The following is an 18,916-nucleotide window of genomic DNA, read 5'->3' as shown; positions in this document are numbered from 1 at the left end:
TCTAGCGGTGTAGTTGCCTATTTACGTTCTATCTTGATGAAAACAGTACATAAGCTGTATGTTTTAAAAAAAATATTTATAAATCTACCATTAGTCCATTATGTATGCATGTTAAATTAAATGCTATTTAATCTCAAACTAAATTTCCAATAAATCCAACCACACACACTCTTCTTAAATTTCTTAATAACTACATATTTAATTCTCCTTTATGTATATTGGGCTTATACAAATATAATATTCTACAACATCGAAGTCCAAGCCACGTATGACTTAAAATTTAAGCCTTAAGTGTTGATTTACCTGGCATGCTCAACCACCATCCTGCCACCCCAAAAACAACATATGAATTTTGTCATCGATACAAATACTCCTAACACCAACTTCGACTATCTTATATATAGCATGCTTGAAATTTAATATGTCATACGCAATTGAGCTACCACACATTAGCTGAAACCAAACCGAACTTAATAAGCTGATTCAAGAGTTGGCATACTTGGACTAAAGAAATATGACAGAAAAGTACCATTTGTTAAAAAAGATATAAATCTGGTTATAATTGTTGTAGCGGGGCCTGTAAACAACGAACTTATGTAAAGTTTCTTGATGAGTCATCATATGACCGACTGTCATACCCTAATTCCACCGGTTAGGGTTTCAATTTTGTCACCCAAGACCCCCCCAAATTTAGCATATTCGTATTATTTTCTTTTTAGTGTAAAATACGTAAACCACTTGTTCTCTTAATTTACGTGTTTATTTAAATCCTCGGTTTTAATACGTATGTTACATTTTGTAAATTCGATATAAAAGAGCAACTCTTGTAATAATTTGATTATTCAATAACATATCTACTTTTAAAAAAAAATCTATATTTATTTTTTTTTTGGTTTCACTCTACTTCATATATAAAACTTTATTACAATTTAATAAGTGTCAAATTACAAGAAAACAACGTTAGTAGGGACACCAGTACTGTAGTACCGCCTTAATGCTCCCACATCAATATTATACAACCGGTCTCCCTTAATTTTCCACCGATATTGGGATGTTTCCAACAATTAATTCATTTCCTACCTTCACTTGATATCTGTCTACTTAACTCTTATTTAAGTTGCTATATATACATGGCCTTTGAGCCTCCAATGTCCAAACCAACAACCACATCTCTAGCTTCATATCTATATATCTTCTTGGTAAGTATACTATCATGACTCTTAAGCATCTATTCATGAAAACTTTTGTTTATAGCAAAATAATTTTGATCAGCACGTGTTTATCCATTTTGCTTTTGATACATCTGGTTTTCTAGCCTCAGAGGCTGTGGATTTCCTAAATGGTTACTTTTAGGGGGTTGTGTTGCAGCTTGTTGCCTGCTTACATGCAACTTTATGTAATCATATGAAAAAGTTATACCCTTAATATGATCATTAAGTTTGATTTGTTTTATGATTGATTTGCAGGAAAGTTAGCATCCACTAAGGGCAAATATGAGTCGGAGAAATAGTAGTGGTGGTGGTAGAGGGTCGAAGCTTGACTTGAAGTTGCATCTTTCACCGCCAAGAGCTCAACGGCCGATGGTAGAACCACCAAACCAATCTATCACCATGTCACCGACGAGCTCTTGTCTGTCTTCAGAGCTCGGGTTTGATGAGACAGGCCTCAAGTACTCGTCAAGCCCTGAGGCCCCATCTATGATGTTGGTCGGATGTCCTCGGTGCCTTATGTATATCATGCTCGCCGAGGAGTACCCTAAGTGCCCTAGATGCAAAAGCACGGTTCTACTTGATGTTGTCCATGGCAATGTTAAGAAAACAAAGAGTTAGAATGAATTGAAAAGGAAAAGGGCTATAAAAATATGTAGGGCTTTATGTTTTTCTTAATATTTTTGTTGCAATGGGTACTTCAGTTGAAACTTTTAAGTTAAATGGATGGATTCTGAAAAAAAAGGTTACCCTTACCCTTCGATATTATTACTATGTTATTGTTGGTAATAATCTATTGTTAGGATGCCATGTCAATTAAGTTGACAAAGAGATGGTCAATGCTTTTGACTTTGAGTTTTGGCCAATAAGTATAAGTAAACATCTAGTTTAAGATGTTACTCAAACAAAAACAAAAAAGGAAAACGTTTTTTTATTGCTATGAATTCACAAGGCCCGTATCGTCATATACAAAATTAAAATTTTGCGTGTGACGAACCTCCCATGTTAAAATAAGTATTGTATGATGGAATGATGGAGATAAAAGTATTCAGTAAGAGAGTTAAGAGTGTAATGAAGGTTCATACCGTTGGGTTTCAACGGTGGTTCGGAACGAAAACGGATAAACCTTTTTGAACCCGTTTTAGTTAATTATTTTCGTTTCAATAATTATTAATCAATATTAATATATATGTTTAAACGAACTATAAAACGCAGCGGAAAGTAAAACGATTAAGCGAACCATAAACCGAAACCCAAAACCCGGATCCGATTACAACTATGTACGAGCACGATTAAACAATAATTATAAACAACCATAGATTAGTTTGTCGATATACCTCGGTTATCGAAACCGGGAAGACACCAAAGGCAAACGAAATGAGCTAGAAAATACGACACACTCAAGTCTCCTAGTAATTCCGGCGGCTGTTGATGGTTGCACCGCGGCGCTCCGGCAAACTATGGCGGTGCGGCGACGGAAGCCTGGAACAACAGTAAGTGGCGGCGGGCAGCTGGTGGTACAGCAGCGGCTGCCGGAACAAGAAACAGCCCAAAAAGGGGTCACCGGAAAACCGAAAGTCGCCGGAAAAACTTGAATAGGCGGCGGACAGCAGTAGGGTACAACACGAATAGGCAATAAAGGCTATAGTGGTGATATGCTGTGTATGGTAGCCGGAGAAGATGACCAGGATGAAGTTCCGGTGGACGGAAGTGGTCGCCGGAAAACCGACTGCCGGATTTCGGCGCCTGAATTAGAGGTGGCAGCTAGGGTTTGTTGTTTGTTGTTGGTATATATTAATAATAATATCTTATATTATATATAGGAACATAGTTAGGGTTTAATCAAGTTAAACCAATTGGATTAACAAAACAAAGTCTTTAACCACCATCCGGTCCATTTAATTGATTGTGTCGGACCCAATTAATATTTAAGTGAGTTTATATTTCCTTACCCCCTGTGTAACTCATACCGGATCACATTCGGGTCAGTCGCTTTGACTTGACCCGAACCGACCATTAAATCCAACACATACTAGTGTGAATTTTTATTATTAGTTGTCCGGACTGCACTCTGTTTGTGGAAACCTACAAACCAACCATTGGAGTTTGGACTCCCTTGTGCATGTACTCCGTACTCCTACACTTTCTGATGCATACGCTTCTCAAGCGTTATTAATTAATTTTCCTTGTCGATGGAATTCGACTTGTCTAACGTGGCTAGCTTGTGCGACCATTTGTCGTTCTCATGGTTTAGGGTTTGACTTCCTAAGCTTGTCACATAGTGTAAAATGTATGTGAAAGGGGAATGGGGAATGGTGACCGGAAAGTAGCATTAATCATGGTTTTAAAATTTAATTTAAAATATTTTCCACAATGCTTCAACATCGGGTTGGTAAATCAGAACTTCAACCCGATAGCGCAACCCAAGAGACTTGTGGTGATTTCAGCGCTGCCCGACCACCTTTAGATTCTGTATTGTCTTGTAGGAATTCGTATGCCCCACGGCCACCACAATTGATTTTGTACAAGGAGCAAAAGGTTTGTCATGTATACTATAAATCCAAATGTAAAGTCTTTTATATCTATGTGGTAATGTGACCGTTTATTTGTTTATCACTACCACAATCGAGAATTTCTAGATTATCCAATCAACTTTGTTTTTTATAATAAAAAGTTAATTACCGCATAAGCACTAAATTAATATTAAAAAAAAACACGTCATCAAGATAACCTTATAGTTTCTTAGGCCTAGAACACTAAATCAAACTTGAGTCGCTTTTGATTAATAAAAAATAGATTTAGTACTTTACTAGAAAAGAAACTTGGTTATTATATGATTTTTTACTGTTTCTATAAATGATTCGTGCTTTAGCAATTGAGATACCTATTAGCAAGCCATTGTCGTGACATGATTTTATCGGCATGAAGTCACATGCATGATTGCCTTATACTCGCGATCATAGACCAAAGGGTTTGTGGTCATGATAGTATCAAGGTGTCTAAGATATGTGTCATTTTTTCATGTGGTTTAAGACTTCAAGTCATACAATAGACAAAAATGCATATTTATGAGTAGTATTAGAGAGTATATATGTTAGCCAATAAAAAAACGTTTCAAACATGTAACTGTTTTTGAATCTTATACACCAATTTTATCGTTTTGTGAGCGAATATATGAAATTCTAGTAATGTTTCAAACTTTTATTTCGTTTAGACAGTCAAAAAGATTTGAGGCGTCTTTCCACCATCAAACAAATACCCAACACCGTTTTGCTTAACCGCCGCCGACCAACACCTCCCCTCCTCGGCTTTACAATTACAACTCACAAACGTTATTGCGCCTGCTCTCGTCACTGCACCTCACATCACATCCCAATATCGTGAGGATTACGAACCTAAAATCACCAAAGTACTACTTAAAATTGACAACTACATGTAAAAACCTAACCAAGCCCCAACATTAAGGAAGTTTGTGTAACCCATATTGTAATAGATAGGGGTGCTAACTCAGGTTATGGGTTGGCGAGTTGAATTATTTATGTCAAAAACATAAAACCCAACCTTGCATACACCTAAAATCGTGTAATATGAACACAACTTGTTCAGCTCATATGGGCTATGACTGAACTCTAAAGGTGTCAAACTAGAGCTGCACAAATCGGGTACACCTTGAAAACCCGAACCGGTTCGGAACCGGTTTTTTTCAACCCGGGTAGAGAATGACACCGGTTCCAGTCAGGAACCGGTTCGGTTCCCGACCCGAACCGGTGCCCAGATATGCGAACTTTTAAGAACCGGGTAGGGTATGAACCGGAACCGGTTTTTACGTAAAAACCGGTTCCACCGGTTTTTTTTGAAATTTATAAATTAGAGCCGTTAGGAACCGGTTCCAACGGCTATATAGCCGTTTTTGACCGTTGGAACCGGTTTTTTAACTATAAATAGGGTTTTTTAACCGTTTTTGACCGTTTGACCGTTCAAACACGTGACTGACAGACAATAGTACAATTCTTCTTCGTCGAAACAAATAATTTTACCAAAACAAATAATTAGTCGAACAAGTTACAAATAATTTTACCAAAACAAATAATTACAACTCTTCTTCGTCTTCATTCTCTTCACCCTCGTCTTCGTTATCGGAAGAAACCCCGTCCTCCGCCTCCTCATCATGAATATGACGCTCTATTGGTATTTCGTCTTCAAAGTTCGACTTGTGTTGTACACGATCCACCGCATCCAAATGGTCCTTTAGGCAAATGCAAACCTCTAGAGACTCGGGAGTTAGTTTTGTTCTTCGCATAGATAACACCCTCCCACTAAGAGAAAAAACCGATTCGGAAGCAACCGTTGAGGCTTGTACGGCAAGCAAATCACGAGCCATGGCGGATAGAATGGGAAATTCGTTTTGTTTACCTTTCCACCAAGCCAATAAATCAATATTGCGAATTTCGTCTACCGTTGCGCCCTCAACATAGTTTGCTCCACTATATCGACCAAGTTCGCTACTTGGTGTGTTTCCTCTTTGCCTCTTAGATGCGGATTCACGAATCCCATTCATCAAGTTTATAAGTGGGTCATTGCACGGCCTACCACTTGTTGTTTTTTTCACAAAAGACGATCTCGTGCTTGGACCGTACATTTGAAAATAGTGGTCATAAAGGTCTTGAAGATTTTTGTTGAACTTGTCATTCGCTTCCGTCGACAACTTCGGGTCAATCTCGTGCATACCTAAGTTGTCGAATATTTCCTCAATCGTTGTTTCAACCCCATTAACATTCCAATAGGGGTTTAATGCGGCGGCACAAGTAAAGACCGGCGGTATGATTTCAAAATATTTTATGAACTTTTCTTTCATCACCGCAACAATATTTTCGAAGAGTTTGTTCTTCTCCGCAAAGCTTTTAAAAACACAAGACATATAGTACAATTCTTGCAAAACCCAACAACTAGTAGGGTAATAGACTCCCGATAATTTTGTTGTTGACTTTTTGAACACGTCAAGATACTCCAACATATAACCGACTTGGACCCAAACACTTTCCGGAAACATATCGGCCTCGCGTTGTTCAACAAGATTGTTATGAAAAGCTTGTAAAGTTTGGCGTTGGCCAAAAGCACACTTTAACATATGACAAGTTGAGTTCCAACGGGTTGAAACGTCCCAATTCGGCCCCAAATACTTTCTTTCCACCGACTTGCAATAGTTCTTATATTCAAGATGTCTTCTTTTACCACTTTTGAAGACATCTTGTAACATAAGTCTAAAGTATTTTAAATCATCACAAATGTGTTCATTGTCAAGACCTACTTGAACAACCAAGTTGATGATATGTGCAACACATCGGACATGAAAAAAATCCCCGAAACAAGGTGGTGAATATTTAATGATAAATTTTTCAGCCGCCTTAGTATTGTTTGAAGCGTTGTCAAACGAAATCGAAAATATTTTATTTCTCAAGTTGTAAGTCGTTATAACTTCATCAAGTAATTCAAACAATTTTTCGGCGGTATGTGGGAACGGGAAGTTTTCAAAAGCGATGGTGCGTTTCATCAATTGTCATGTCACCGGATCAACCCAATGAGCGGTGACACATATGTATGATTCGGGCAACCCGTGTGGTGCCGACCAAACATCGGTAGTTAAACTAACCATGGCTTCTAAAGAATGAAAAGACTCGATTAACTCTTTTTTAGCACACTCCCACAACTTGACACAATGACGTCTTAAGGTAGTACGACTTACATGTGTGTATCTCGGTTGTAGAGTTTCGCGAATCAACGACGTCAACTCCGGGTCATCAAAGTGGTTAAACGGCAAACCTCGTTGAATAACGAACTTTGCCATTCTATCTTGAACTTGAGTCGTGTTGTAACGAAATAGTGTACCATCTTTACCCAAGTCAATTTGATCGGTCGTGCCAATCCCTTTCAACGCCTTGCAATATGGCTTCTCGATGTGCTTTCTCAAAGTAGAGTTGGAATCCTGCTTTAATATTGAACCACATAGTTTGCAACGAGCCTTTTGATAACCTTCGTCATCCACAATCAAATCCCAATTCTTCCATATGTCTTGGTTGCGGTTATGGTTGACTACCGTAACAACCCTTGGGTCCTCCGTAACAGGAACGGGGGCAACAAAAACACCCTTCTTAGCCTTGTTGTTAGTTTTTTTGATGGGTGCCATAATAATATTTTGTTGGATGGTCGGGTAAAGGAACGGGTTTGCTAAAGGAGTAGTATTTTAGTTTGTTTTTGAGTTTGGTGGTGAAACAAGTAATGGAAACAAGTTATATATAGGTTTGGCCCAAAAACCGGTTCCAACGGCTATATTACCGTTGGAACCGGTTCCAACGGATATATTGCCTCAAAAACCGGTTCCAACGGCTATATTACCGTTGGAACCGGTTCCAACGGCTACTTGGTGTCTAAAAAACCGGTTCCAACGGCTATATTACCGTTGGAACCGGTTCCAATGGCTAGTTTGACTTTTTGTTTGACCCTTGAAAAAAACCCGGTGGAACCGGTTTTTCCGGGTACGACCCGAACCGGTTCCAAATAAGAACCGGGTTGGAACCGGTACTGAAATATATATAGTAGAACCGGTCCCGATTTTCGGGTACAAAAATACCCAAACCGGGTATTGTTCCAACCGGGTTGGAACTGGAACCGGTTCCGGTTCGGTTCCACCGGTTAGGTTCCGGAACCGGTTTTTTTGTACACGTCTATGTCAAACGGTACAACGGCTTTTAAACAGGTTAATGAGTTATAGACGGGTCAACAGATAAGTTGTTTGATAGGTAAGTATGAGTGCATGTCAATATTGTTTTAATAAAAAAAATGACATTATTATAATAGCATGTCCTAAAATGAAATTTGTAACAATTTAATGTTCATTACCTATTATTACATATTATTAATACATGTCATTACTTCCAATAAATATATTGTCCACCCATCGATATTCACAAGCAAACAAGCATCAATTTTGTATTAAACAAGGATAGTGATTGTATATGTTCCACCGATTATTTGGATCTACAAAAAGTTATGAATTCTGAATTTTTACATTCTGAAAACAAATTAGTGATACTAACATTTATGTTGAAATAATATTTATCAAAAACAAAATTAAACGGGTCAATCTATTTTTTTAAACAAATAATCTAAACACGGCCCGCTTAATAAACAGGTTAACCCAAACACAACCTATTTTTAATCATGATGCATTGTACAACCTAAAACCACACTATTTGCTTGCTATGTTTGAATCACATTTTCATCTCAAGAATTTCCACCCATAATTCACCCACTAGTACGGGTTGAACACATAAATCTTTAACCCAAATTGATAATTCTGCTCATACACAATTCACAAATACACGTATAAAATTAAACTTGTAATAAATAAAAAAATAACAGCACCTTAAATCAACTTGTGTGTGAGTTAAGGGCTGAAATTTATGATAAAAAATCGAAAGTAGCTATTTCTTTTAAAAATCGTAAATAATCTAAGAAAACAATTGGAAATAGTGATGGTATTACCTCACCTAGATAGATACGAATTTAATTTTCCTTCAATGTATTTAAATTTTCATTTTCATATTTATTCTTTTATATAACATTGACCGTAGCAAAATAAACTTTAAAAAACCCATGGTTATGGACCCGAATCCATTAGTATAGAACATTTTCTTTTCCAAATGTGTTGCTAAACGTACCTCCCAAAACATTTTTCACTCCCACCTCCTCCCCACTAAACCAAAAGTCGAACCGAATCCAAAAAATAAAAGAAAAACTAAATCAAAAATTAAACCAGAACCGAATAATCCGAAAGCCTAAAACATCGTATATTAGCCCCTTTACCCTGGATTAGAGTCTGCGTTCGTCTGTCGATCAGATCGTAAGACAAATTTGTCTGTTTACAGTGAGTCAACTCATGACGCTTGGCTCTGGAGGATCCAGTGTAGTCGGTGAGTCTTCGATAAGCTTGCTTCGATACTGTTTAATTTACATTCTGTTAATTATTAATTAATTATTTTCATCGAGTTTACTTTTTGGGTATTTTTGTTGTGGGTATAAATAATCTTGAATCTTGATTTTGATTGCACTTTATGTTAAGACTTCACTAGGGTTTGATTGTATATTGTTCTTGATTCTTGTTGGTCCTGAAAAGAATGAGCTTTACACCTGATTTAGGATCCTAGCTCATACTTATTTGTGTACAAATTACAAAATGATCTCATATGCTGTTTTTTATTAGATTATTCGTTTTGTCCATCTTCATTGTGTTGGGCTAATCGTTTATTTGTTTACGGGTTACGGGTCATCAAATACTCCATTTGAATATGTGTTAATGGTGTTGAAGGAGTCTTTGGGCACCTGGTTTATGTTTATCTGCATGTTATGGGTAGGGTAACTGAATAATTCGTCTGACTCGTTTATCAAGTCCGAGTCTTTAATTGGTTGTTAGTTGTTTACGTTACTTGCTTCTCTGTTTTCGAGTTGTTTTTCTTTTCTTAGTTGCAATTCGTTTGAAGTTAGTGAATACACAGAAACTCGTCTGAATTGTGTGTGTTTGTGCTGCAACAAGGCCTGAACCAACACATTGATTGTGATGTCACGATGTGAGTTTAAAGTTTAATTAATTTCTATGATATTAAATTTGTGAAATGTTGTTATGGATTCACAAACACATCTACTTGCTAGGATCAACCAAAAGTCATGCAGTCGATATTTTGTTTTGTTTAGCCGTTGGCTTACCTCAACATCCGTTAGAATTTGAGACGTTGAGTTGTGTTTCATCTCACTCGTGTCAGATAAAATCTTTTAGCTAAAAGTGGAGACTAATCAAATGACTCCTAACCGGTTGAAAAGGTTAAAATTTGAAAGTCACACGCTGCGTACTGCCTCCTTAATTGCTTTTACTAAAGATTTGACTTAATACTGTGATGATGTTGTTTTTCTAAACTAGAAAAAAGTGTGAACGAGTCCTAACATGTGAAGTAACTTATTCCTAACACGTGAAGTAACAACAATTTTAAAGGCCTTCTGCTCAAGTTGTTTTGTTTTGTTGCAGTACCTCGAAATTTCAGATTACTGGAGGAACTTGAGCGTGGAGAAAAGGGTATTGGAGATGGTACCGTGAGTTATGGTATGGATGATGGTGATGACATATACATGCGTTCTTGGACCGGCACCATTATCGGGCCTCACAATGTAAGTTCAATTGTGTCAATAATAATATTATTCTTTTAAAATGATTGAGCGGAGATTTTAGGCATTACGTGTTTATACTTTTAGTAATTCTGATGATTTTTGTGGTGTTCTTCGGTCTGTACATGAAGGACGAATTTATCAATTGAAGCTATTTTGTGACAAAGATTATCCTGAGAAGCCTCCTACTGTCCGTTTTCATTCTCGGGTCAACATGACTTTTGTCAACCATGAGACTGGAGTGGTAAAAGAATATTTAAATTTGTATCTTTTTTTTACTACTCCGTTATCCTAAAGAGAATCTGTTTTTTACTTTTTAGAGTCAAACATAGTACTTGTTTGCTCATAATCATATAAATTTTTTTTACTCTTTCAAAATCTTTCGTGTTAGTAATTGTGCATGTAGTTATATCTAAAAGGTCAAACGTTGACTTTCTTTGAACACGTGATCACTCTTTATAGTCCCTACTCCCTAAAACGGCCGTGTGTGTCTGCACACGAACCTTGAAAACGCATTACAAAATGTTTCTTTCATGAGTTTTGTAGTTTTAAAAATTCCATTTTAAGATGGATTAGGGTCAAAGATGGTCAAACAGTTTTAAAGATTCGATTTTTGAGGTGGGTTCGGGTCAAAGTTGTTGTTTGACCAAACCGTTTTGCAGGTGGAGCCAAAGAAGTTTGGGATACTGGCGAATTGGCAGAGAGAGTACACAATGGAAGATATATTGACACAACTAAAGAAAGAAATGTCGGCCCCATACAATCGGAAGCTCGTTCAGCCACCGGAAGGCACATGTTTCTAGGTTATATATTATATGGATATGATGATTGCATATGTTTATATGCAAAATTAATGGTTTGGTTGCTTTGGTAACTCTCATGGCTGTTTCTGCATGATGTTTGATTCATGGGATTCGTGTTTGTGTCAACTGTTTGATATATATGCAATTTCGTTTACTAGTTTTATGTAGACTGTATTAAGCTTGCGTTTATTGTGTTGCTGTGGCAGGGTAGGCGAGCAGACGGTCGCCTATCGTCACCTGCACAAAACACCTCCGACCATCATGGCCACATACAAATCCTTGTGTTACTATGCCTGTATACGGCATGGCTAAAAGTATAGGTGTATAATTGGAAATTCGTCCCAAACCGGTTTGGTTTGGTCAAAGATGACCAAAACTGGTTTTTGGTCAAACCGGTTTGGTTTTTAACCAGTTTTTAAATGAAAACATGGTTGACCGTTGCAGATAACACCAGAAACCACCGCTGCACAAGCTGGGAAAAGAAATTTTGGTCATGCTATCTTCTTTCTTCTACTTTTTTTTCATCATCCATCAGATTTCGAAATTCCACAGGGGTCAGTATCAAAATTTGACAGGGTTGATTAAGATTTTAACGATATAACAGTACTATTTATATTTTTATTACAGGGGTCGGCCGACCCCTATCCGGTAGGAGTAGGTCCGCCTCTGTTCTAGTCTTAATCACACCTGTAATATAACTTAAGAGGGCTTAATCAAGTGTTTAGGAACATATATGTGACGTATAATCATCAATGATGAACTAGTAAATTTCAAGTCACATAAGTTTAATTAGTCATTATCAAAACTAATAAGTTTAATTAAAGTTTAAACTTTAAACTATTGTGTTTTCATTAGTTGTTATATCTCAAGAAATCATTCAAATCATGTCACACACATTGCAAACAAACTAAATCCTACCAAAATATTAATAGGCATTTTACTAAAATTAGCAAATTTAATAAACTACAAAGCTTGTCGTACTTTCTTTTGTCTGTTTTCTACATCATGCATTATTTGAACCCTCCATCTCTTGGTTAAAAATAAGACACCTTACCACATGAAGTCACTTGGGGGACATGAAACTCGTTATACTAAATTATCTTCTATATAAACCGCTTTGGCCCAATTACATGAACTCCAATTTAAATCCTTTCTTTCATCATAAAATTGATGTAAAAACTTGGATTTGTTCATTGTTTCATCCAACCAAATTCTTCATAAATATTTAAATTTGTCATGTGGGATATTTCATTAAACACTTGGTATGCATGCAGTTCTCTCTACTCCATTCTTTTAACCTAAACTTTCAGTTAACAGTAACAATCCTTATTAGGCATCAATATAGGGAATACCACACACACATCAACATTATGTCACGAAAGTTTAGATTTAAGCGATATATTTGTTTTTGTTTTCTAATAAAAAAAATATTAATACGTAGCCAAGCTAATAATTTGCTACAAAGCGATTACAATAAAGTGACAGGCAAACGGGCAACAAGCTACGCTACAACCCCTTTTTGAATAGCAAAGCGATATATTGATTCTAGCTACGAAGACTCAAACAATATGAATGCACCATTCATCAATAAAGTACATTTGAGATTGAAAGAAGTAAGAACATAATCCAGCCATGAATAAACTAAAGTGAACCCATTTTAACAGGGATTTTCGGGTTATAATCACATCCCAATAAAACTCTTTTCATATTGATTTTTTTCTACGGCTCTAAATTAAAAGATGAACTCACTATTTTCTTCTATGAGATTCAAGATGTTTATTGGCTATATTTGTTATAAAATTTTCAATTAAACTTCAAACACGAAAACCGTCTTATTCCCCTTTGAAGAAGGAAATCCGAGACCACAGCTCTCGGATTCTTCTTCAAGACACTGCTTTCTCTAGGGCGCTCTTAATAGCTTTTCTTCATCATTTTTAGTGAATATTTTCTTTGCTTGATTTTACTTATTGTATACTCTCCTTTACTTTAGTATTTTATAACTAGACGGGTGCCCGCGCGATGCAGAGGGAAACCCGGACTTTGGTAATCTCATTACAAATTTATGTGTGTTCATTGTTCTGTTTGAAACCGTTCAAACCGGTCATTGGTTTAATTTCACGATTGATTTTTTTTCTTTAACGTTTAGCCAGTCGATTTCAGTTTTCAATGAGGTGGTTTCAGTTTTCGACAACAAAAAAAGGTTACTTACAGTTTGGATCACAGTTTAATATAAAAACTATCAAAACCAAACCGCAAACACCCATGCGTAAAATGTTGTTTTTGTTAACTGCAAAAAACTATAACAATATGATAATCAAATTAAAGATAATAAAATTCTTGTTTTTATGGTGCAATGTTTTATAAAAAATATTAACGAATAAAAGAGTTATGATCGTTTAAATTCCGTGGGTGAAGTTGGGTTAGGAATGAAAATAAAAGGAGTATATAGGTAAAAGATTAAGGATCATAGTTGTAATTAATGTTTAAATTTACAAAAGGTGTTTAAAGTCTAAGGATCAAAATTGTAACTATTTTTAATGATTTGAAATTGCACGTTTAAAAGACTATATTGTCCTTTTCAACATGCTTTGTTGAGTTGTAACATATATATTAAATTTTGTATTTACTTGAAAACAAACGTCTTAATTTGTCATCTTTCACGGTATAGATAAGAGTTGAAGTCACTTTCTGGTTCCATTGCCTAACCGTCTTAACAAACTTAAAAGCAACCTTTATTCTAGCCATATTTTATTTTTTATGTTTCGTGGGCCGGTTATTGTGTTGAGCCCAATACTCTTCTACCCACACACACAAAGGCGCATAAATCGGGTTTTTTAAATACCTGAGTTCGGGTAAAGGTGTACAAATCAGGTTTTTTCTAATACCCGGGTTCTGGCATGAACCGGTTTTGGGTATTGGAAAATCGGGTATTGAGAGAAATCGGGTAGGGTATTAAGGAGAAAACTCAACCCTATGTACCCGGGTAGGGTATGATCGGGTTCGGGTATTGGAACTGGGTATGTGTCCGGGTACAACCGGGTATCAATACTCGGTTTTGAATTTGTAATTTTTTATACATTTTTTAATTTGTTTAAACTTTAAATTTGCTTTGTAATTTATATAAATAATTAAACTATATTACAAAAATTATAACTCCACTTAATTATAAATTATTTACTTAGTAATATGCATTTTACAAAAAAATTAAACATAAAAGTTGCAAAGTAAACATAAAAATATACTATAAAAACTCATGTATTATTTTGGGTATTTGAAAATTGATATCGGGTATCGGGTATAGGGTATGACCGGGTCCGGGTATAAATTGGGTACGGTTTCTGGTACGGGTATTGACCTCAAAATGCATACCCTATCCATACCCTACGGGTAGGGTCGGTTCCGGTTTCGGGTATAGAATACCCGGGTTTAAAAAAAACCGGTTCCTGGTATTTTTTCGGGTCCGGTTCCGGGTACGGGTTTTTTGTGCACCTCTAGGTTCGGGTATGGAACCGGTTCGGGTATGGTCGGGTAGTGGTAAAAACCGGGTCGGTTCCGGGTATTGCCTCTAAAAACCATACCCTATGCATCGGGTTCGGGTATAGAACCGGGTATTCTAAAACTGGGTATTTGAAAACCCTATTTTCGGGTATTGAAAAAACCTTATTTGTGGGTTTTTTTGGGCTTTTTTCGGGTAATTTTCGGGTATGGATTGAATTTTTTAAAATGTTGCACTTTTCAGGGATATTTTTCGGGTATTTTTAAGGTATTTTTCGGGTATACATCGGGCATTTGAAATACCCGGTTCCGGGTATGGAACCGGTTTGGGTTTTCGTGTATTACCGGTTACATATCAATCCGGTTCGGGTTCGGGTTTTAGTACCGAAATGCATACTCTATCCGTACCCAACGGGCAGGGCCGGGTACGGGTTCGGATATCTAAAAAACCGGTTCCGGATTTTTATTTCGGGTTTTTTTTCACCTCTACGCACACTTGGGGTTTTGCTTAACATGTATTTCTTATAAATTCACCCTTCCACCCTCATGTTTTTATATTTATTTGATTTCCATCCCAAAGTCATAATTCTTAAATCTTAGACACAGTGTTCTTTATAGATATGCCTCTCGTCAAAATCTAGGATGTTGCAATTTTCATTCTTACTCCATCATTTGACATGCATCATATAATAGACACCAATGTTGCAATTGTTTAGATATTTGGAGTGGAGTATCATAATCGTTTCAAAAGAGAAAAAAAGAAACATTTTATTGATATAAGGGTAACTTTTAGAACATTATTTACTTTATCTCAATTAATTAATAACAAGTTCTCTTACCCACGCGTTGCGGCTCGCAGGCGTGTTTCTGTGTTTATATGTAGTATGAAAATCAAACAAAATTCACGAGTTTAAAAATAATGAACTCCGAAAGAAAATAGGCAATCATCTCCACCAAAAGTTGTAACCAAACAAACATCAAATGAACTCTAATATAAGTCAATTTGTTATGCGATAACTCTGTTGAAGGAAACCAAAGTATATCATTATTTAGTTACTTTATTTTATCAGTTGTTTACATAGCACTTCATTAGCTCCAGAAAATTCAACAAAGTAATTAAATTCTTAAATGTAAGAAGGCATGACTGTGTTATCCAATATTGTTATGATAATAAAATGCAAGTTCAAAGTACAAAGAAATGATTTTTTTTCATTAATTACATATACAATACACTAATATACGTATCACATATGGCCATGGGAAATGGTGTTTGTTAATGAAAGATAGCTGAAGATGTAATGAATTCTGTTACCTAGAGTGTTTGGCTTTCAAATAATGTAAATTGCACAAACATTTTCCCTTGCTACCACTATAAACCTTGTGCATATTCCTAATTTGGATGTTTCTGCATATAAAAGCATGTATGCAATGTAAGTTATAAGAGAATTATGTATGTATATATGCAAAGAGTTTAAAAAACACATATATAAGATGTTCACCTGCCATCCAACTCTTGCGGCCTCATATCCGATGCTCATATTTATGACTGTCATCACCATCACATATAGTCAAATAAAGTTTAAATTAAACTCAAAGCTATAGAATCGGAATTGTAGCAAAATGAGAAAACAATTTTTTGCTTAATAATATAAACAACAAAAACTAATACTCTAAATATTTTTATTAACAAAATAGAGTCTGTTGCTAGTGTTTAAGGATCATACATGTTTACCATCACACACCAACATGCCTGCAAGATAGGTTGCAAATGGAGTACCCAATTGTCATCCTACGAATATGCCAACCCTAGTAGCGTAAAACCGCAAACCCGATTGTGAGTCAAATTAAGTGTAGTCAATGCAACACTATTGAATTATTCATCAATGCCTAAGTAAATTGTGTGTATGGTACAAAATTTTCTTCAAGACATGCCGGTACTCATTGGGACCATAAGTTGAAACTTGAAAGCATCAATGTATAAATCAATACTTTTAAAAAATAAAGAAAATGTCTTACAAAGGTTAACAGCATTGTAGGATTCAAAGAAGTATGTGAACTTTATCTTAGACCAGCCTTTTTAGCAACAAAAATAAAAGCTTATTAAGTCTACAGCTAGTTAGGCATAGAGAAAAAATGTACACTTTTATAAAAAAAATGTATTCACTTAAAATAGACTTGTGAATGTAAATTAGTATTCTAGTACCATGAGCTTTAAGCAAAACTAATGTTTACTTCATAACACTAAAAAATCTAAGAACAAATAGAGAACATATAATACCTCCAATCAAGAAGTTTCTCCTTAAGTTTAGTATGACAATCAACAATGGGGCATCTTCGTGGTGTCTCCTTCAGTCCAAAACCTCAAAAGTCTTGAAAATACCTTCACATGTCAAAATGATAAAAGTGATATCACATTACAAAAGTATGTTTTTAGCATACATGAAAACACTTTAAAGCTTATATTCTTCGTTGAACAAAACGAAGTGAAATATTTAAACAACATATTGAACACTAAACACCTTTTTTTCACACAATAATGAACTTAAATGGATATACATATAGATTTGATGCCAACCATACCTGAATATACTGTATGAATCACCCATCAAAAGTTGCAGAGCACAATAACCTAGAAAACCCCAATTCAAATGAAACAAAATTTGAGTGAGTCGATTAGAAATCTACCGGATACAACAACGATTGCAGTGTGTTTGGACGGAGAAACCGTAAGGTCTTCTTCGGAATCAAATACTTGTACTCTGCCTCCGTGAAAAATATGAGTGACCACCGATATGAGGCGGTTATTATGAATCAGACAGGAGTCGTGTTACGATAACACGTGTGTGGCTGAAAATGGAGAGAACGATGAATAGTTATTTTGGTGAGAGGGGTAAGTTTTGGTTTTTAATATATATATAATATTCCATCTAGCGTTTATACTTTACAAAGTATTTTTATGGGTTTGAACAGGTCGAGCTGCTTGCGCTATTTGAGATCGACCTGTGAAAAGGCTCGATTGATCCGAGTTAAACAAGCTTGAACTCGAGCCTAAAAGTAACTCATTTAATAAACAAACCCGAGCCCAAACTTCACTTTTAGAGCTTGAGCTAGTTTGCGAGCTTAAACTAGCATGCCATTTATGTATTTTTAATAACTTATATAAATAATAAATAATAAATGTAATTGATATATATATATATAGTTATGAAATAATATATATTATGTTGTATATAAAACTGTAATTGAAAAAATACATAAAAATAATTGTAAATATATAAAATAAATTAATAGATAGTAAACGAGTTGAGCCTGAGCTTATAAAGCTACTCACGAACTGAGCTCAAGCTCTAAAATAAAGATTGAATCGAGCCAAGCTCAAGCTTTTGTTCAAGTTAAACGAGCCAAGCTCAAGCTTAGCCGAGCTCGAGTTTGGCTCGTTTACACCCTAAGTATTTTCCACTAATATATATTAACTAGTGTTTTACTTGACGCGTTGCACCGGGACAAGTCAGTAGAACCTAGGCGGTGGTAAACTAAGCGTTGTGGCTTCCCAAACGTTGAGACGGTCAGTTTTGATTACGCTTGATAGTGTACCAGAAATAAAACAAAAAAAATTATAAAAGTTAAGGTAGGCCAATGAGGTGACGTCAATCGATAAAACTCGATCATTGGTAAAATCCGACCTTTGTCGATCCCCGATGTTTAGGTGGTCAGTCTACTCGAATTTGGTTGGTTTTCGTCATGTTTGTTACGATACAGGAACTATAACAAAATCAACACTCGGTCGGTTTTCGTTATATTCGTTTCGGAGTTGGAACTAAAACAAAACACATTGAGTTTACGCGAATTCGGTCAGTTTCTGTCACGATCGTTAAGAGACTGGAACTAAAATAAAAAATAAAAAAATTGACATTTATTTGGTTTTCGTGATGTTCGTTACAGACCGGAACTACAACAAAGCAAAACAAAAATTTTAAAAACAAAAAAAAATAATAATAAAATTGATATTTATTTGGTTTTCGTGACATTCGTTATGGACCAAAACTACAACAAAATAAAAAAAATAAAAAAAACACAAAATACCGCAATTGCGGCACCAAAGTTTCAACTCGTTATATAAAATAATAATAACTATTAACGCATCATTTAATGCTATACATTTACTCTTTTTTACACATTTTTTTGCTATACATTTAT

The 18,916-nt window shown here is 35.6% G+C and overlaps 1 protein-coding gene and 1 pseudogene across 1 annotated transcript; both read left to right on the top strand.

Moving 5' to 3' along the window:
- Positions 1-1,493: 1,493 nt before the first annotated feature.
- LOC143548959 (protein GL2-INTERACTING REPRESSOR 1 pseudogene) lies at positions 1,494-1,829 on the top strand (annotated as a pseudogene).
- A 7,207-nt stretch (positions 1,830-9,036) lies between these two features.
- LOC143548967 (ubiquitin-conjugating enzyme E2 variant 1D-like) lies at positions 9,037-11,552 on the top strand. Its single transcript, XM_077039995.1, has 4 exons — positions 9,037-9,178; positions 10,285-10,424; positions 10,540-10,665; positions 11,084-11,552. The coding sequence occupies exons 1-4, from the start codon at positions 9,145-9,147 to the stop codon at positions 11,222-11,224; spliced, it is 441 nt and encodes a 146-aa protein (XP_076896110.1). The 5' UTR covers positions 9,037-9,144; the 3' UTR covers positions 11,225-11,552.
- Positions 11,553-18,916: the final 7,364 nt, after the last annotated feature.

This window comes from Bidens hawaiensis, unplaced genomic scaffold (assembly GCF_021521415.1).
Source record: "Bidens hawaiensis isolate Kalapana, Puna unplaced genomic scaffold, B.hawaiensis_p1.1 tig00015346_1, whole genome shotgun sequence".
Lineage (NCBI taxonomy): Eukaryota > Viridiplantae > Streptophyta > Magnoliopsida > Asterales > Asteraceae > Bidens > Bidens hawaiensis.
Note: the sequence above shows the minus strand (reverse complement) of the source record. Positions and strands in the feature narration are given on the sequence as shown.